This window comes from Leopardus geoffroyi, chromosome X (genome assembly GCF_018350155.1).
Source record: "Leopardus geoffroyi isolate Oge1 chromosome X, O.geoffroyi_Oge1_pat1.0, whole genome shotgun sequence".
In the NCBI taxonomy this organism is placed as follows: Eukaryota; Metazoa; Chordata; class Mammalia; order Carnivora; family Felidae; genus Leopardus; species Leopardus geoffroyi.
Window position 1 is genome coordinate 117102824 of NC_059343.1, and position 21208 is coordinate 117124031.

General features: G+C 43.6%; 1 protein-coding gene and 1 long non-coding RNA gene across 2 annotated transcripts in view; one reads left to right on the forward strand and one right to left on the reverse strand.

The window, feature by feature from the left end:
* The window catches only part of LOC123594212, a 119401-nt gene extending 101201 nt beyond the window's left edge, over positions 1–18200 (reverse strand). The window contains exons 1-2 of the long non-coding RNA XR_006710709.1: positions 18003–18200; positions 17187–17395 (exon numbers count right to left, since the gene is read on the reverse strand). This is a non-coding gene — a long non-coding RNA (uncharacterized LOC123594212). The remainder of the gene's footprint in view (positions 1–17186; positions 17396–18002) is intronic.
* A 146-nt stretch (positions 18201–18346) lies between these two features.
* Positions 18347–20699, forward strand: LDOC1 (LDOC1 regulator of NFKB signaling). The gene has a single exon (XM_045470934.1). It carries the CDS (start codon positions 18504–18506, stop codon positions 18942–18944), a length of 441 nt encoding a protein of 146 aa, XP_045326890.1. The 5' UTR covers positions 18347–18503; the 3' UTR covers positions 18945–20699.
* The last annotated feature ends 509 nt before the right edge of the window (positions 20700–21208 follow it).

Sequence of the window (21208 nt, forward strand, 5' to 3'; positions counted from 1 at the left end):
AGAGGCGGTGCACGCTACATGGACTGGCAGGAGGGAGCCGGCGCGGTGGAGGGGCAGCCAGCCCGGCAAGGCAGAGCCCCCGAGTCTGGCCTGCAAAAGCGAAGGGGCCGGACTGCATGAGTTCTGACAGCCAGCAGGACTTAAAATCTCAAATGTTAAAAGTGAACAGCTCTGCTTTGGAGAGCGGGGAGGGTGAGAGAGCACCGGGAGGGAGAGTTGTTGAGCCCCAGAAGACAGAGCTCAGCCTGCGGGGAGGAGGGAACAAAGGCCCTGGCCAGTGCCATCTCCCTCTCCCATCCCCCAGCCGAAATTCCAAAGGAAACCAGTTCCCGTCGCGGAACTTACTTGCGCCAGGCAAACACCCAACGCTGTGCTTCTGTGGATCCATCCCTTTGACGGGTCTGCCCCCCTCCCAGTGCTGCAGGGCCCCTCTCGCATGGAACCACCGATGGCAAAGGGAGCTAAGCCTGCCCCTCCCGCACCTGTGCACCTTGTGGATCCACCCTGGGTAATACGCCAGATCCCATAGAAGCAGCAACACATGCCTGGCAGTGTGCAAGTAGCCCAGGCAGGGGCCACACCACTCCACAGTGAGTCCTGTCCCTGGGAGAGGGGAAGAGAAGGTACACACCAGTCTGACTGTGGCCCCAGCGGTGGGCTGGGGGCAGACATCAGGTCTGACTGTGCCCCGCCCACCAACACAAGTTACTCCAGAGGACACAGGGGAAGTGCCCTGCAGTTTGGTGCCACCCCAGGGACTACCCAAAATGACGAAACAGAGGAACTCTCCTCAAAAGAAACTCCAGGAAGTAGCGACAGCTAACGAAATGATCAAAAATAATTTAAGCAATATAACGGAACCAGAATTTAGAATAATAGTCATAAAATTAATCGCTGGGCTTGAAAAAAGTATAGAGGATAGCAGAGAACCTATTGTTACAGAGATCAAGGGACTAAGAAATAGTCATGGGGAGCTAAAAAATGCTATAAATGAGGTGCAAAATAAAATGGAGGCGGCCATAGCACGGGTTGAAGAAGCAGAGGAGAGAATAGGTGAATTAGAAGATAAAATTATGGAAAAAGAGGAAGCTGAGAAAAAGAGAGATAAAAAAAATCCAGGAGTATGAGGGGAGAATTAGAGAACTAAGTGATGCAATCAAACGGAACAATATCCGTATAATAGGAATTTCAGAAGAGGAAGAGAGAGAGAAAGGGGCTGAAGGTGGACTTGAACAAATCATAGCTGAGAACTTCCCTGATCTGGGGAAGGAAAAAGACACTGAAATCCAAGAGGCACAGAGAACTCCCTTCAGACGTAACCTGAATCGATCTTCTGCATGACATAGAGTGAAACTGGCAAATACAAGGATAAAGAGAAAATTCTGAAAGTAGCGAGGGATAAACATGCTCTAACTTATAAAGGGATACCCATAAGACTAGGGGCAGACCTGTCTGCTGAAACTTGGCAGGCCAGAAAGGAATGACAGGAAATCTTCAATGTGATGAACAGAAAAAATATGCAGCCAAGAATCCTTCATCCAGCAAGTCTGTCATTCAGAATAGAAGGAGAGATAAAGGTCTTCCCAAACAAACAAAAACTGAAGGAATTCATCACCACTAAACCAGCCCTACAACAGATCCTAAGAGATCTGTGAGTGAAATGTTGCAAGGACCACAAAGTACCAGAGACATCACTATAAGCATGAAACCTAGACATCACAATGACTCTAAACCCACAACTTTCTATAATAACACTGAATGTAAATGGACTAAATACTCCAACCAAAAGACATAGGGTATCAGAATGGATAAAAATACAAGACCCATCTATTTGCTGTCTACAAGAGACTCATTTTAGACCTGAGGACACCTTCAGATTGAAAGTGAGGGGATGGAGAACTATCTATCATGCTACTGGAACTCAAAAGAAAGCTGGAGTAGCCATGCTTGTATCAGACAAACTAGACTTTAAATTAAAGGTTGTAACAAGAGATGAAGAAGGGCATTATATAATAATTACAGGGTCTACCCATCAGGAAGAGCTAACAATTATAAATGTCTATGCTCCGAATATGGGAGCCCCCAAATATATAAAACAATCACAAACATAAGCAACCTCATTGATAAGAATGTGGTAATTTCAGGGGACTTTAATACCCCACTTACAACATGGATAGATCATCTAGACACAGGATCAATAAAGAAACAAGGGCCCTGAATGATACATTGGATCAGATGGACTTGACAGATATATTTAGAACTCTGTATCCCAAAGCAACAGAATATACTTTCTTCTCATCTACACATGGAACATTCTCCAAGATAGATCACATACTGGGTCACAAAACAGCCTTTCCTAAGTATAAAAGAACTTGAGCTCATACCATGCACACTTTCAGACCACAATGCTATGAAACTTAAAATCAACCCCAGGAAAAAGTCTGGAAAACCTCCAAAAGCATGGAGGTTAAAGAACATCCTATTAAAGAATGAATGGGTCAACCAGGCAATTAGAGAAGAAATTAAAAAATATATGGAAACAAATGAAGATGAAAATACAACAATCCAAACGCTTTGGGATGCAGCACAGGCAGTCCTGAGAGGAAAATACATTGCAATCCAGGCCTATCTCAAGAAACAAGAAAAATCCCAAATACAAAATCTAACGGCACACCTAAAGGAAATAGAAGCAGAACAGCAAGACACCCCAAACCCAGCAGAAGAAGAGAAATAATAATGATCAGAACAGAAATAAACAATATAGAATTTAAAAAACCTGTAGAGCAGACCAATGAAACCAAGAGTTGGTTTTTTGAAAGAATAAACAAAATTGATAAACCTCTAGCCAGGCTCCTCAAAAAGAAAAGGGAGAAGACCAATAGATAAAATCATGAATGAAAATGGAATTATTACAACCAATCCCTCAGAAATATAAGCAATTATCAGGGAATACTATGAAAACTTACATGCCAACAAACTGGACAACCTGGAAGAAATGGACAAATTCCTAAGCACCCACACACTTCCAAAACTCAAACAGGAAGAAATAGAAAAATTGAACAGACCCATAACCAGTGAAGAATTTGAATCAGTTATCAAAAATCTCCCAACAAATAAGAGTCCAGGACCAAATGGCTTCCCAGGGGAATTCTACCAGACATTTAAAGCAGAGATAATACCTATCCTTCTCAAGCTTTTCCAAAAAATTGAAAGGGAAGGAAAACTTCCAGACTCATTCTATGAAGCCAGCATTACTTTGATTCCTAAAACAGACAGAGACCCAGCAAAAAAAGAGACCTACAGGCCAGTATCCCTGATGAATATGGATGCAAAAATTCTCAATAAGATACTAGCAAAGCGAATTCAACAGCATATAAAAAGAACTATTCACCATGATCAAGTGGGATTCATTCCTGGGCTGCAGGGCTGGATCAACATTTGCAAATCAATCAGTGTGATACATCACATTAATAAAAGAAAAGAACCATATGATCCTGTCAATCGATGCAGAAAAAGCATTTGACAAAATTCAGCATCCTTTCTTAATAAAAACCCTCGAGAAAATTGGGATGTAAGGAACATACTTAAACATCATAAAAGCCATTTATGAAAATCCCACAGCTAATATCATCCTCAGTGGGGAAAAACTGAGAGCTTCCCCCTGAGATCAGGAACACAACAGGGATGTCCACTCTCACTGCTGTTGTTTAACATAGTGTTGGAAGTTCTGGCATCAGCAATCAGACAACAAAAGGAACTCAGAGGTATCAAAATTGGCAAAGATGAAGTCAAGCTTTTACTTTTTGCAGATGACATGGATATTATATGTGGAAAACCCGATAGACTCCACCAAAAGTCTGCTAGAACTGATACATGAATTCAGCAAAGTCGCAGGATACAAAATCAATGTACAGAAATCAGTTGCATTCTTATACACTAATAATGAAGCAACAGAAAGACAAATAAAGAAACTGATCCCATTCACAACTGCACCAAGAAGCATCAAATACCTAGGAATAAACCTAACCAAAGATGTAAAAGATCTGTATGCTGAAAACTATAGAAAGCTTATGAAGGAAATTGAAGAAAATATAAAGAAATGGAAAAACATTCCATGCTCATGGAATGGAAGAATAAATATTATTAAAATGTCAATACTACCCAAAGCTATCTACACATTCAATGCAATCCCAATCAAAATTGCACCAGCATTCTTCTCGAAGCTAAAACAAGCAATCCTAAAATTTGTGTGGAACCACAAAAGGCCCCGAATAGCCAAAGTAATTTTGAAGAAGAAGACCAAAGCAGGAGGCATCACAATCCCAGACTTTAGCCTCTACTACAAAGCTGTCATCATCAAGACAGCATGGTAGTGGCACAAAAACAGACACATAGACCAATGGAATAGAATAGAAACCCCAGAACTAGACCCACAAAAGTATGGCCAACTAATCTTTGACAAAGCAGGAAAGAATATCCAATGAAAAAAAGACAGTCTCTTTAACAAATGGTGCTGGGAGAACTGGACAGTAACATGCAGAAGAATGAAACTAGACCACTTTCCAATGCCATTCACAAAAATAAACTCAAAGTGGATGAAGGACCTGAATATGAGACAGGAAACCATCAAAACCCTAGAGGAGAAAGCAGGAAAAAACCTCTCTGACCTCAGCTGCAGCAATTTCTTACTTGACACATCTCTAAAGGCAAGGGAATTAAAAGCAAAAAATGAACTATTGGGACCTCATCAAGATCAAAAGCTTCTGCACTGCAAAGGAAACAATCAACAAAACTAAAAGGCAACCAACAGAATGGGAAAAGATATTTGCAAATGACGTATCAGACAAAGGGCTAGTATCCAAAATCTATAAAGAGCTCACCAAACTCCACACCCAAAAAACAAATAATGCAGTGAAGAAATAGGCAGAAAACATGAATAGACACTTCTCTAAAGAAGACATCCGGATGGCCAACAGGCATGTGAAAAGATGCTCAACATCACTCCTCATCAGGGAAATACAAATCAAAACCACACTCAGATATCACCTCACGCCAGTCAGAGTGGCTAAAATGAACAAATCAGGAGACTATAGATGCTGGCGGGGATGTGGAGAAATGGGAACCCTCTTGCACTGTTGGTGGGAATGCAAACTGGTGCAGCCATTCCAGAAAACAGTGTGGAAGTTCCTCAAAAAATTAAAAACAGATCTACCCTATGACCCAGCAATAGCACTGCTAGGAATTTACCCAAGGGATACAGGAGTACTGATGCATAGGGGCACTTGTACCCCAATGTTTATAGCAGCACTTTCAACAATAGCCAAATTATGGAAAGAGCCTAAATGTCCATCAACTGATGAACGGATAAAGAAATTGTGGTTTATATACACAATGGAATACTACATGGCAATGAGAAATAATGAAATATGGCTTTTGTAGCAACGTGGATGGAACTGGAGAGTGTTATGCTAAGTGAAATAAGTCATACAGAGAAACACAGATACCATATGCTTTCATTCCTATGTGGATCCTGAGAAACTTAACAGAAGACCATGGGGGAGGGGAAGAAAAAGAAAAGGTTAGAGAGGGAGGGAGCCAAAACCTAGGAGACTCTTTAAAACTGAGAACACACTGAGGGTTGATGGGGGGTGCGAGGGAGGGGAGGGTGGGTGAGGGGTATTGAGGAGGGCACCTGTTGGGCCGAGCGCTGGGTGTTGTATGGAAACCAATTTGACAATAAATTTCATATTAAAAAATAAATAAAATAAAATTCCTCTATGTTCCAAATTAAAAAAATGCAACGTATACCTGATTATTAATTTTGTATCCTGCAACTTTACTGAATTCATTTATTAGTTCTAATAGTTATTTTGTGGTGTCTTCAGTTGTCTGTCTTTCTTTCTTTCTTTTCTTTCTTTCTTTCTTTCTCTTTCTTTCCTTTTCTTTCTTTCCTTTCTTTCTTCTTTCTTTCTTTCTTTCTTTCTTCCTTTCTTTCTTTCTTTCCTTCTTTCTTTCTTTCTTTCAAGAGGCATGAGGGGCACAGAGTCAGGGAAAGAGACAAACCCAAGCATAGTCTGCACTGTCAGCACAGAGCCTGACATGGGGCTCAAACCCATGAACCATGGGATCATGACCTGAGGTGAAATCAATGGTCAGACGCTTAACCAACTGTGCTACTGAGGCACCCTCTGCCTTTTAAAGAAAAATTTAAATATTTATTTTTGAGAGAGAGAGAGAGAGAGAGCAGAGTGTGCACACACAAGTGGGGGAGGGCCAGCAAAAGGGGGGCAGAGGGTCCAAAGCGGGCTCCCCACTGACAGCAGAGAGTCTGATGTTGGGCTCAAACTCATGAACTGTGGAATCATGACCTGAGCTAAAATCAAGAGTCAGGTGAGTGACTGAGCCACGCAGAGGCTCCCAGTTTTCTATATACAGTATATCATCTGTAAACAGTGACAGTTTTAGTTCTTCCTCACCAGTTTGGATGTCATTTATTTATTATTCTTGTTTGATTGCTATCATTAGGACTTCCAGTACTATGTTGAATAAAAGTGGAAAGTGGGCATCCTTGTCTGGTTCTTGATCTTAGAAAAAAAGCTTTCAGCTTTTCACCATTGAGTATGAAGTTAGCTGGGTTTTGTCATATACAGCCTTTATTATGTTGAAGTATGTACCCTCTATACCCACTTTGTTGAGAATTTTTATCATGAATGGATCTTGAATATTGTCAAATGCTTTTTCTGCATCTATTGAGGTGATATTATTTTTATCCCTCATTTTGTTAATGTGGGGTATCACATTCATTGATTGTGGATATTGAACCATCCTTACATCCCTGGAATAAGTCCCATTTGATTGTGATGCATGATTATTTTAATGTATTGTTGAATTCAGTTTTCTAATATTCTGTTGAGTGTTTCTGCATCCATATTCATGATGGATATTGGCCTGTAAGTTTTGTAGTGTCTTTGTCTGGTTTGGGTGTCAAGGTAATGCTAGCCTCATAGAATTAATTTGGAAGCATTCCTTCCTTTTCAATTTTTGGAATAGTTTGAAAAGGACAGGTATTAACTCTTCTTTAAAAGTTTGGTAGAATTCACCTGTGAAGCTGTCTGGTCCTGGGCTTTTTATGCTGGGAGATTTAGGATTACTGATTCAATTTTTTTGCTGGTTATTGTTCAAGTTTTCTATTTCTTCCAGTTTCAGTTTTGGTAGTTTACATGTTTCTAGGAATTTATCCATTTCTTCTAGCTTGCCCAATTTGTTGGCATATAATTTTTCTTTTTTTTTTTTTTTAATTTTTTTTTTCCAACGTTTATTTATTTTTGGGACAGAGAGAGACAGAGCATGAATGGGGGAGGGGCAGAGAGAGAGGGAGACACAGAATCGGAAACAGGCTCCAGGCTTTGAGCCATCAGCCCAGAGCCCGACGCGGGGCTTGAATTCACGGACCGCGAGATCGTGACCTGGCTGAAGTCGGACGCTTAACTGACTGCACCACCCAGGCACCCCTAATTTTTCATAATAGTTTCTTACCATCTTTTGTATTTCTGTGGTGTCATTTGTAATTTCTCCTCTTTCATTTCTGATTTTATTTACTTGGTCCCTCTCTTTTACTGGTGAGTCTGGCTAGCCGTCTATCAATTTTATCTTTTCAAGGAATCAGCTCTTAGTTTCATTATTTTTTTCCCATTTTTAAAGTCTCTATTTCATTTATTTCTGCTCTGATCTTTATTGTTTATTTTCCTCTACTAACTTTAGGTTTTGTTTGCTTTTCACTAGTTCCTGTAGGTATAACGTTAGATTCTTTGAGATTCTTCTTGTTTCTTGAGGTAGGCCTGTATCACTATAAAATGCCCTCTCAGAACTGCTTTTGCTGTGTCCCAAAGGTTTTGGAATATTATGTTTCCATTTTAATTTGTCTCAAGGTATTTTATAATTTCCTCCATAATGGCTTCATTGACTCACTGGTTGTTTAGTAGTATATTGTTCAGTCTTCACATGTGTGTTTTTTCCAGTTTCTTTTTCCTTGTAATTGATTTCAAGTTTCAAACTGTTGTGGTCAGAAAAGATGCCTTTTTTTTTCATTGTTTTCTGATTATTTTTGTAGTTCTTCTCTGTTTCTTTCATCTTTTCTCACTCTTTCCTTTTGATTTGATGATTTCCCTTGGTGTTATGTTTGGATTCATTTCTCTTTATTTTTTGTGTATCTATTATAGGCTTTTGGTTTGTGGTTACTGTGATGTTCATATACAATACCTGATGTACACAGCAGCCCATTGTAAGTTGATAGTCTCTTAAGTTCTAACACCTTACTCATTTTCTTAACAGCATCTTTTGATGAGCAATATATTTTTCATTTTTATGAAACCAATTTCTAAGTTTTTTTTTATTGATAGAAGCTTCATTTATAGTTTTAGCTTCTACTTTTATTTGGTCTATCTCAAGTTAATGGTTATACATGAAATGAGGTAAGATTTGAAGCTCACCTTTCTTTCCACATGCCTATATAGTTGTTCTAGAAGTAAAAAATCTATAATCTATAATATCAATTTGCATTCCTAACTGTGATATCTTTATTTCTGAAAACCATTCTCCACTAAAGGTAATGAGGGTTCTTTAGAGAAATGGCTGATTCCAGAGCTGGGGCAGGAAAAGGACAAGATGAGCCAAGAATATCTTACTGTCCCAGAAAGAAAGTGCTTAAAGAATATGGTAAACATATTCAGAGGACATAGGAGCCAGCCTAAAAGGATTCCCACTTCAAATCTGGGAAATTTTAATATCAGCATGAATAAAGATAGTAACGGATTATAATCTATTGTACAAAATAAGAATTCAAGGGTCAATGCTGATAAAAATAAACATGAATAAAAGAAGACAGAAAACTCTCTTTTAGAGTAGAACGTAAACTAATATTAAATATTTCTTAATGAGTACAAAATTATCTTAACTTTGGAGTGGGGAAACCTGGCAGAAGTTCCCTTAACCCACTGATAAAATACTACCACTGGTGATGGAACACAAGAACATCATGTGCTTTCTGATATGGTGCACTGAAAAAAACCCAGTGACATGTCTGGGGTATTCCTGCCAAAAATGCATAATATAAATCTAATAATGGAGAGATATCAGCAATTGAGGGACACTTTGTAAAGTTACTAAAAAGCCTGTACTGTTCAAAACTATCAAGGTCATGTCAAAGAAGGACAGAAGAACTCTTCCAGGCTGAAGAAGATTGAAGAGGCATGATAGCTAAATGTAATACATGATCCAGGAGTGGATGGTAGACCTAAAAATGACCTTTTGGTGACAACTGGGAAAAATCTTCATGATTTCAGTGGACTCAAAAGTACCATTATGTTGGGGTTCCTAGGTGGCTGAGTAGGTTAAGCGTCTGGCTGTTGATCTCAGCTCAGGTCATAATCTCTCATGCTTTGTGGGATCGATCCCTGCATTGGGCTCTGTGCTGACAGTGCAGAACCTACTTGGAATTCTTTCTCCCTTTCTCTGCCCCTCCCCTGTTCTCTCTCTCAAAATAAATAAACATTAAAATTGAAAAAAAATTTAAAAGTATATCAATATTAATCTCCTTGATTTCGATAGTTAGACTGTGGTTTTGTAGGACAGTGTACTTGCTTACAGTAAATGCATGCTGTAATAATAAGTGGAAATGAGTTTTCCTGTTTGCAAGTTTCAAATGGTTTAGGAAAAAAGATCGCACACACATACACACAAAAATACTGACTATGAGAGAAAGATATGCCAAATACGGTAAAACGTTAACAATTGGTTCACCTAGGGGAAGCATATGTAGGAATTAATAAAAATCTTACAAGTCTTTTATACATTTGAAATGATTTCAAAGCAAGTTTTAAAAGAAAGGAAATTAAGAATTAGTGTATGAAAAGCATTTTACACTTTAAAGCTTACTTTCATATTTATTTTCTCATTTGAGACTCACACCAACTTTGTGAGGGGACATTTTTATTCACTTTTTACAAATAAGGAAATTGGGTTTCAGAGATGCTCAATGGCTTATCTGTAATAGAACATGTCAGATGTAGGACCTGGACCAGGTATTCCCTCCCCAATCTACTTTATTTTTATAATTCCATGCTGCCTTTAAAGATAGTATCTTAGGTTTGCCTTATGCAAGTTACTCCTTTAGAACTAGAACTTCAGCTCCTCATTTATAATTGGTTTTCATTAGCGGGCCACTCTGTAGGTCCTTCTCTCATTTAACAACAAAATAGCCCTTAGAATGAGCAACTAGCACTGTCCTCTCCAACTCTGAACTTCTGGGATTCCATCTCCATTTTGCACCAACCCTGGGGCACTTGCAGGAAACAGTATGACAGTTGAGAAAGGTACTGGGATTACTCTTTTTTTAAAAAAAGTTTATTTATTTTTGAAAGAGAGAGTGTGTGAGAGAGAGTGGGGAAGGGGCAGAGAGGCAGGGAGAGAAAGCATCCCAAGCAGGCCTCGCCCTGCCAGCACAGAGGCTGACACAGGGCTCGAACTCATGAACCTTGAGATCATGACCCGAGCAGAGATCAAGAGTCAGATGCTTAACTGACTGAGCCACCCAGGCGCCCCTGGGATCACTCTTATACAGCGCACACTTCCTCTTAACTAGGGAGGGTTTTTACGGAAAGAATCCAGTTTCCAAATCGAGAGAACCAGACACTGGGTGCACAGGAGCCCAGGGAGCTGATGGCAGCTAGCAGGAAAGCCTAGGGAAGCCGAGAGGAGAGGATGCTGGAACTCAGCTGAGGGCCGACCAGAGGTGCTCCTAGGGCTAAGGAAAACCCTGTTTCCTTCTCTCAGATGCCCTGGGCCTGCTGGCCTCTCCCAGGAGGACAATATGGTGGCAAGGTGATGAAGGAAGGTTTCTGGAAGTACAGTCGCCTCTTTACTCCGACAGAGCGTTATATATCCACAACCCAGATGGAGCATGAAGTCTCCCAAGACCGAGAGAGAAAATAGAAAGTGCTATACAATGGCCTTCAGAATGCTAGGCTAGACACTTCTTTTCCCTAAAAAAGCATGTCTTATCATTACAAGAGCAGCATGTTTTGAACTGGCAGAAAGCACGACTACCATGAAATCGTATTTTATTCCTCCAACTACTTTTTTTCAAGAGTAAACATTTTTTAATTTAAATTTTATAGCGAAATTTATAGATCCTAGAAGTAAGTAAGAGAGGTGAACAAACTACATATTGAATTTAAAATACAGGTAATATAGTCACTGTAAGACTAATAAATCACAATTCTCCAGGGAAAAATAACATGCAATCTGTGTATAGCACTTTGTAGTTTGCCAAATACTTTTATATTTTAGCATTTGATCTTCACTGCAGTCTTGTGATTTAGATCCTATTATTATACACATTTGTTAAAAAGGAGACTGAGCTCAGAAGAATTCAGTGACTCGCTCAAGCCACACAGTAAACAGGAGTTTGACGATTTGAACCCAAATTTCACAAATTCTTTTCTTTCCCTGATGCTGCCCTGAAATGTGCTTCACGGCATTTACGTAGCATGCATATGCCTTAGAGAAAATATTGCCAGTTTCGATTTTATTTTTGTCATACTGTGACCCTGCCAGTTCTCATGACAAGTAGCATCGCTGGTGGCAGAGGGCAGCAACAGGCATACGTCCACTTGGGTACAGCCACTCACACAATGACACAGATGTGCGGTCTCCTTAGAGCTCCCCACTAGAGCGGAATAGTTTGGACTTCTCTCAATCATACATACAGCAATTTAAACTATGGAGATGCCTAACTATATGGACAGGTCAAGGCCATCGGAATAACATTTGTATTCCTTATATTTGCCAAGAATAAAGGGCATACCACGCTATGCGAGGCCACACGGGGATGCACTGGGTTTTAGTCAGTAGGCAGAAGGGAGTAAGGGGAAGATACAGGACAGAGCTCTTATTGGAGTTCCCACCAGAAAGGCTAGGCAATGCAGGGTAAAGAGTTTAGGATTCACGAGTTTAAATGATCCCAGAAGGCTTTGGGGCAGAGGGACTGTCTCTAGTTGTGTAGGGCCTGGCTCTGGGTCGATTCAAGACAGTGCAAATACTGCTTGGTGTGTGAGACTGAGAAAAGGAGACGGTTTCAGGGTAAAGGCTCTGGATCTCAGGGAAGGTGTAAACAACTCTGGCTGCGAGTCTGGCCCTGTAATTGATTGATACAAAGTGGACCTATACAGAATGTAACAAAAAGAGAATAGGACTGCAGACACACTGTATCATGTCAGTGCTTTTGCATGGGGTGCATGCTTTTATGTGTAGCATCTCCCGTTTCTCCAGGTTCAGTCTCTACTGTCATGCAACAAACTACCCCAAACCTTTGTGGTTGAAAGCCACTGCCCTTTTATTTGTTCATGGTTCTGTAGATTGGGAACTCATGTAGTTTTGGAATTCAGGATAGTGTTTTGGCTCTAAGCGGTCCGCTGGAGTCGTTCACTCAGCTGCATTCAGGTTGAAACATCCAGGGGGTGGGGGGTGCTTCATTCTCATGTGTGTCTGCAGCCTTGCTCCATGGGGCTAGCTTGAGCTTCCTCACAGCACAGTGTTCTCAGGGTAGTTAGACTTCCTTTTTAAATTTTAAGTGTTTTTATTTATTTTTGAGAGAGAGCATGAGCAAGGGAGGGGCAGAGAGACAGGCAGACAAAGGATCTGAAGCAGGCTCTGCGCTGACAGCAGCAAACCTGATTCAGGGCTCGAACTCATGGGATGTGAGATCATGACCTGAGCCAAAGTGAGCCGCTCAATCAACTGAGCCACCCAGGTGTCCCAGGGTGGTTAGACTTCTTACCTGGCCGCTGGCTCCTAGTAGGGAGCATTCTGAGTGGCAAAGGCAGAATCTTCAGGTCTTTAAGACCTTGCCTCCTTCTGTGCTGACAGCTCAGGGCCTGGAGCCTTTTTCAGATTCTGTGTCTCCCTCTCTCTCTCTGACCCTCCCCCGTTCATGCTCTGTCTCTCTCTGTCTCAAAAATAAATAAACGTTAAAAAAAAAAAAATTAAAAAAAAAAAAAAAGACCTTGCCTCCTAAGTTATAAGTTACTTCCATCCCATTTTTTTTTTTTTTTTGTCAAATCAAGTCACAAAGTCAGCCCAGATTAAAGGGGCAAAAAAACCCACAATTGTTTCTACCTCCTGATTACGCTAAGTGGCAAAGAATCTGTGATTATCTTCGATTCACTTCACGGATTCTGCCTCATGAAACATCTCTCTTAATTAAGTAACCAACCAATTTGAAAGAGAGGCCTATTCTACATTTAAAATAAAACAAGTAAACACAAATTGACAGGACACATGCCAATATCTATAACAACAAATGTATCAAAATGCTAGAAACAAACCAAAAGTGTAAGTTCTTGTCTGTTCCAGGTGACTCATTACATTAAAAGAATTAGGAATGAAAAAAAAATGAGAACAAAAATCTAGTGCAATATACTGAAGGAAATAAACTCTAGGTTATAGCAAAATAGAAACATATACATGGATAATGAAAATTACTTAGTAATAAGACATTAATTTATAGAAATCATCATTCAGTTATAGAAAACTGATCTTCCAGGGCACCTGGGGGGCTCAGTCAGTTAAGCGTCTGACATCGGCTCAGGCCATGATCTCACGGTTCGTGGGTCGGAGCCCCGCGTCGAGCTCTGGGCTGACAGCTCAGAGCCTGGAGCCTGCTTCCAATTCTGTGTCTCCCTCTCTCTGTATGCCTCCCCTGCTCGTGCTCTGTCTCTTTCTCCAAAAATAAATGAATGTTAAAAAAGGTATTTTAAATTTTTTTTTCAATGTTTATTTATTTTTGGGACAGAGAGAGACAGAGTATGAACGGGGGAGGGGCAGAGAGAGAGGGAGACACAGAATCGGAAACAGGCTCCAGGCTCTAAGCCATCAGCCCAGAGCCCGACGCGGGGCTCGAACTCACGGACCGCGAGATCGTGACCTGGCTGAAGTCGGACGCTTAACCGACTGCGCCACCCAGGCGCCCCTAAAAAAGGTATTTTAAATAAAAAAAAGAAATCTGATTTTCCACTTCCTTATCTTTGGGACTGTGAGTGTATTTGGTGCAATCCTCCTCCTGCATCGTCTGAGAAAATGAACAGAGCTGGGTGTCTTTAGCTCCAAAGCAGTAGTGTACCTGAGAAATTCGGGTGGAGTATTATGCGGTCATTAAGAAGACAGCTCTGTGTATCCTATCTGTGTCTACGGACATGTACGGACTGACATATGTTTATTAGCAGAACTATGTGTATTTGGATCCTGCAAACCCCATGGATGTATCTGGAAGGAGACAAACTGAATTTTGAATTTTCAAGTGAGATTTTGTAGGTAGCAGGTGAGGTACGAGGAATGTTTCCTTTTAATTTTAATACGTCAGTATTATTTAATTTTCTTAGCCATAAGAATACATTAATTTAGTACGTAAATAAACACGTAAAAATGTTTTAGGACACTTTGGTAAGCTGTACCTGCTCATTCCTCTCCCTAGGCTGGAGGTCTCCACAGCCCTCCTGATGTGGGTGCTGTAAAAAGTAGCCCAGAGTGTACCTGCTTAAGAAGGAGGAAAGGGACAGGTCTATAGGCAGGAGCCTGGATCTTAGTGGCATCCATTTGCCCCTCTTACAAATATCCCCTCCAAAGCTGCTTTGTGCACCTGGCTTCACAGTCAAGTGCCAGACTGGTTTGTCCGATCTGTACATACCCTTCTGGAGGCTAAAGAACCAAGGGACACATTCATGTTTGTTTCAAGGCAATTTTACAAGTCTGGCTGTAATTTTACAAGTTTATACCAGGGTAGGGTTTAAAGCTTCGAAGGTGGTGGAAGTGAGGAGCACCAGAGATCACTTCCTTGGCCTTGGGCCAATGCTCTTGCTAAACAGTGGGGGTGTGAACCACCCTCAGAACATTCCGAGCCAGAGCTGTCCTGATAAAGTTTCTGAGCCTGAGAAAAGACACACAGTGTACTTTGCCCCTGCCCCCGGCATCTTCGCATGGGTGAAAGGGAACATCCAAGGGTCACTTGAGAGAAGAAAGGGAGCAAGGAAGGCGATGTGCAGCCCTGAGCAAGACGAATGGGGAAGGAAGGGCTAGCAGGCCTTAGCATTGGTGGCAGAGCATCATGGGTACCCGCAAACTGGTTATCATGAACATTATGAGTCTATATGATGATTTTGGCTATGGATCCTACTCACCTCTTCCCAGCTGCTTCCCCCTTGGGTCACTGATGAACTGCCTGTCTCTCCTCCCTCCCTCCAAACTGGAAAGCACCTTCCAAAGTCACTGCTCAGCTCTGTGATCAGTTCTGGTCAGGGCATTTCTTGTTTCCTAGCAACACTAGCCCCCTCAGAGGTGCTACTAATGGCTTCTCCTTCTGTTCCTTCCAGACTCCCTCTGCCACAGGGTCATAAGGAAGAGGACTAGGGCAGCAGGGGCCTAATTATCTCTAGGTCCCCACCAGACCTGCCTCATTCACCGAGGCCCAGTGTGTAACAATTGTGCAGTGAGAGGGCGTGTGCACCAGAGTTACAGAAGCCGAGACTGTGGTGCTGTGCCACCAACGTATTGCTCTCCCGGGTCTCAGGCTCCTAGAGTGCCCATCCTTGTGCAAGGCCCTTGTTCCAGGGTGAGTGAGGCAGCTCATGTCAATCACCAGATATGGTGCCTGTCACACAATGTTTGCTAGTGGGAGTAGAATCCCGGGCATCTCTTCTTGTATTAGGGTCTGGACATGGAAAGTGGAGCCAGACACAACCGCCCAGCGGGTCCACCCTCTACCCTCAGCTGGGAATGGGCAGAATGGCCAGATACCTACCCCTCATATTTCCTGTCCCTTCAATCCCTTCATTCCAGTGCCCAGTAAACACTGTGAGAGGCTGAACACAAGGATGACTGAGAGAGGGTCTCTGCACGGCCCCTGGGGGCTTCTCATCTAGTGGAGGAGCCCATACCACAGGAGAGCCCAAGGCTCATATTGCCTCCTGTATGCTCTCCCCCCTGCACACCCTCCCAGTAGTGTTATGTGCCCCCCTCTTCCTACTTGGACTTGCCCTGTTTGTCTCCTCTCAGCCTCTCACTTCCACGGATGCCCATTCAATTCTATTGTAAAAATACAAAATAGGATGTTTAAAAAACCACTTTGCCATTTGTATTACATCAGTCATCATTTCACTGACTCATGACCAGAGATAGATCATTTTGGACAATTTAAAGAGTATTTTGAACACCTGGTGTAGCTACCACTTCTAATTTTTATCTCAACATCTGCACCCTGAGATTCTTTCACCCACCAAATATTTGTGGATCTTCTACTCCGGGCCACTTTTCTAGGCATTGGGGATAGAGCTGCTAACAAAGCAAAGTCTTTTTTTCACAGAGACTTACATTGTAAAGTGGAGGCAGACTGATGAACAAAGTGTTATATGGTACCATGGCCGCTAGTATGATAAATGCTACGTAGAGACCTGAAGCAGGGTAAGAGGTTAGACATTACTGACAAGAGAGTAGGGTGTTCTGATAGATGACGTGGCCAGGAAAAGTCTTCTCTGAAAACAGTGGGCGAAGGAGTCAGGCAGCTAACTGGGGAGAGAGCCTTGCAAGGCAGAAAAGATCGAAGATGCAAAGATCCTGAGGCCAGAGCTACGTGATGTGTACTGAGGATCAGCAAGAAGGACAATGTGATTAGAGCAGCGGATGGGAATAGGTGAGGGGGTGAGGCAGGGCTTTGTAGACCATGACCAAGAATTTGCTTTTTATTTTGAGTGAGAGGGGAAAACTGCTGGAGAATTTTGAGCAAGGGAATAAAAAGTTCTAACTTCTGTTCCAAAGGATTCTTGTGACTACTCTGTGGAGAAGTCCTCTGCCTTTCTCCGTGGGCACTGAGAAATACGGGCATATCCATATCCATATCCACGGAGGATCGATTCCAAGACCCCCTCCCCCCCCAGTAGATGCCTGAAACTGAGGACGGTATTGAATCCTATACAGACCAGGTTTTTTCCTATACATACATACCTGTGATAACGTTTAATTTATAAATTAGGCAGAGCAAGACATTAACAACTAATAGAATAAAACAGAATGTTTATATCACTTTACTATAATACAAGTTTCACAATATCTCTTAAAATATCTTCTTGTACTGTACTTACCCTAGTTGTGATGATGTGAGATGCTAAAATGCCTAGTGATGAGACGAAGTGAGGTGAATGACAGGCATGGTGATGCAGCATCTGGCTAGTCTTGATCTGAGGCTAGGTGGGAAGGAAGGTCATCCGCTTCCAGACCGAACCACCATTGACACAGGTGACTGAAACCACCGGAATGCGAAGCCATGGATAAGGGGGGACTCCTGTGTACGCTGTAGGAACAGAAGAGTGAGAGCTAAGCAATTGGTTGGAAGAAAGGAAGGCTGGATCAGGGTGCTAGTGGTAACAGTGACAAGAAGTGACTGAACTGGGGATATATTTTAAAAGCACAGCCAACATAATGTCAGCTCTAAGGTCCTGGACCCAACTTCGTTGTCAAGGGCTATTTAAATAATCAAACTCAAAGCAGAAAACCGAAAGCATTTAAAAACACAAGTCTTCATTGTTAAGCAACGAATAATATATGAATGATGGCCTGGGGAGACTAACATTAGGACACGAAATAGTCAAAGATAGGCAAGAGCCTGCAAATGGTTCTCGAAAGTTGATTTTGCAGAACTTTTTACAGTTCACTGTTTAAAAGAATATTTTTTTTTAAAAAAAAAGAAGGATGTAGGTATACATTATTTCCCAACTAAAGAGAAATCCCTGTTTGTTTTGTTTTAAAAGAGGAGCCCTAAGGGTCTTTCATAACTCCGAAACGATGTGTGACTCCCGCAGTGCGGCCCTTAGTGCTAATAGCTCACTGGGCGACTGAGATTTAAATAAGCAAGGAAGTGTGTTAACAAAACACGCAAATGGAATCTAGCGGCCACAGACCCGACAAGGAACGCTGCATTGGGTGAGTCGGCTGAGTTGCACGGTGATTAATCCTTTCAACTTGAGCGGGTTCGCTCTCTCTGAGAGATGGGTTGTGGAGCTCACTCGTTCCTGGCTAAAGCCGGGCCCATATCCGGGGTGCCACCGCGGTCCCCTGCCTTTACACGGGCGTACTTGGAAACCTACCGGGCCCGCCGCTCGGCGACCCCGGCCGCCCCTTCCCAGACCGAGTCCCAGAGGCTCGGCCCGCTCCCCCTGACCACGCCCCCACGCGGAGTCGGTGGCTTCCCTGACCACGCCCCCCGACCCGGGCCGCGCCGGCGCGCCGGCCGTCCCAGTGGCTCTGCGGGCGGAGCTTGCGCAGCCGCCGGACCCTTGCGCGCACCGCCCTCCGCCCCTGGCCTCCGTGCGCCTCCGCGGACACGCACTTCCTGCGAGGCCTCAGTGCGCACCTTAGCCGAACCGAGCCGAGCTCAACCTTGCACTTCCAAGTCATTCGCCATGGTGGACGAGCTGGTGCTACTGCTGCACGCGCTCCTGATGCGGCACCGCGCGCTGAGCATCGAGAACAGCCAGCTCATGGAACAGCTACGGCTGCTGGTGTGCGAGAGGGCCACCCTGCTGCGCCAGGTACGTCCGCCGAGCTGCCCGGTGCCCTTCCCCGAAACGTTTAGCGGCGAGAGCTCCCGGCTCCCCGAGTTTATCGTGCAGACGGCGTCTTACATGCTCGTCAACGAGAACCGATTCTGCAACGACGCCATGAAGGTGGCATTCCTAATCAGCCTGCTCACCGGGGAAGCCGAGGAGTGGGTGGTGCCCTACATTGAGATGGATAGCCCCATCCTAGGTGATTACCGGGCCTTCCTCGATGAGATGAAACAGTGTTTTGGCTGGGATGACGACGAAGAAGACGACGACGACGACGAAGAAGATGATTACTAGGCCGGGAGACCCTCGGGCCCAGGGGGGAGGGCCCTGCACGCCGCCATCCTCTCCCCCCCTCCCCCGCCCGGCCCGGAGCCGCCAAGCTCCGTTTCGCCCTCCGATCCCCTTCCCTACCCCTGCCCTCCGATTCTCCTCCTCACCGCCCCCCGTAGTGCTTGCCTTTGTTCCAGGAATTGTACCCCAGTTACCTGCCGCTGGGGCCTCGTTCTGAAGCGTGCCGCCACCCTCTCTGGCCAGCCCTAGGACCCTGCCCTGCTAATTTGGACTGTGTCCTGAGCCCCGGCTATAGGGCAGGCCCCTGTTACAAACTGGTGAGACTACGCACAGTCCTGCCGACTGCAAGGCCTCCATCTGCCCAGAGACCTACGCTGCCACTTCACCACCATCCACCACATTCCAGCGACAGACCACAGCCTTGAAAACAAGGACCGACCTAGAAGATGCCTGAGTTGGTCCTCGGACATTGATTCGGACAACTCACCAACCCCTGAAGGGGCCAGTCTTTGAACCTGGTTAGTTCCCTACCTACTCTCAGAGTCCTCCCCTGCCCCACCAGATTGCTGCAGGAGCCTAACGTGCCTGGCAGCCAAATTGTTGACATTTCTTTTCTCCTATGCACCAGTTTTGCACAGCTGTCCTTTTTCTTTCAAAACTGCAGCAGTCCCACAGATGTGTGCATTTGGACAAAAATGCCAAAAACAAAACAAACAAACAAAAACAGGCACTCAGCCCAGCTCCTCAATACCACCTGGAAAAAGCGTTTACGTTCTTTTCAATAAATATCAAGCACTACGAAAAAAGAAAGGAGTGTCTTTTAATGGTTAAGTGCTATCATTGGCCTCTCCCAGTCTCACTCTGACTCCCATTACTACCACCGAGATCAGGAAACCTAGTTCAATCCCAGTATTCACCACTGTCACCTCCAGGCTACAGAGGACAGCACCCACAGGGTTTTGTATAGGGCTTCTGGTACTCTCCCCGCCAAGGCATTTCTTAAAGCCCTGGCAAAGGGAATGAGTGTCCTCTGGGGCCTCCAGGGTGGCATGGGTAAGGGGTGGTTTGGCAGGTGGCACACTGTCCCAAACTGGAACACGTTTGAGAGTGAAAGGGGGCACTATTAGAATGGTACAATAGGCATAAATCCAGACATACAATGTTACTATCTTCCAGAGCCTTTAAGTTCTCTCAACACCACCAGGGAAATTCTGCCCCTTAATCCTTATTGCCTGTGGGGTGCTATTGAGTTCAGACTATGATTAACAAGGTAGCACATTGTTCTAAAGCCCCCTTTCAAGTGCTTGAGCTAACATTAAATCCTAAATCTAGGTGAGGGTGGTACGCATAGTAAATAGAGCATGATCGGAACATTTCATCACCCCAGGTGAACACTCTTAGAATCCCCACCCATACATGTGTCCCAGATTCCTACCTATAGAAATTGGCAAGATGCCTGACTGTCTCCTGAACGAGACCTCGTACTGCTCTCTGGGCTATGCTGGGACCTCTTTGTGGACCTGGAGGGCTCAGAGGCATTGAGGGAGTGGGGCGGGTGCTCATTAAACTCATTGAAATGTTAGAGAGGTTTGGTTGTGCGGTTTTGGGGGGTTACCTCTGCCAACCAGGAACATTGAAGAGGATGTGAGGGGTTCAGAATCCTCTGTATCTGCCCAAATGTACTCATTGTACCATGGCTGGAGCCAGCCCTACCTTAAGATCTCTAATTTACATAATAAACTTCCCTATTGCATAAGACCTTTTGAGGCTGGTTATGCTTTTATTTGTACTGGTAAACCGCACAGTGTGTGTTAAATGACATACTGGTTATCATACTGGTCTCCACACATGTATGGATTTGTTGAGATCACACCCATGAGGTATTTACACCTGTCCCTGCCACATGGTGAGCACTCACTAAACATGGGCTGTTAACTCCCAGACTCGGGATCGGAAGTCTAACTTTCAGAGCAGGTGTTTTGCTGTGAGTTTGGCTTTAGTAGGAAAACGTCAGGGGTGAACAGGTACAGAACAGGCTCAGCTCAGGGAGAGTAGAAATGAGAGAATGGTTGAGACCTCATTTACTCTGTGGGACTAAGAGGTGGCCAGCCAGTTTACTTGGTAAACAGGTAAAGTTGAGGGCAGGAGTGATTTCTCTGGCCCAGGAATGTTGTTTCTGGAGGGTAAGAATGCATGGATATGGCTTAGCAAAGGAGGTTGAAGCCCAAACGGAGTAGATGTGAGAAAGTGGTGGGCAAGAGCTGAAA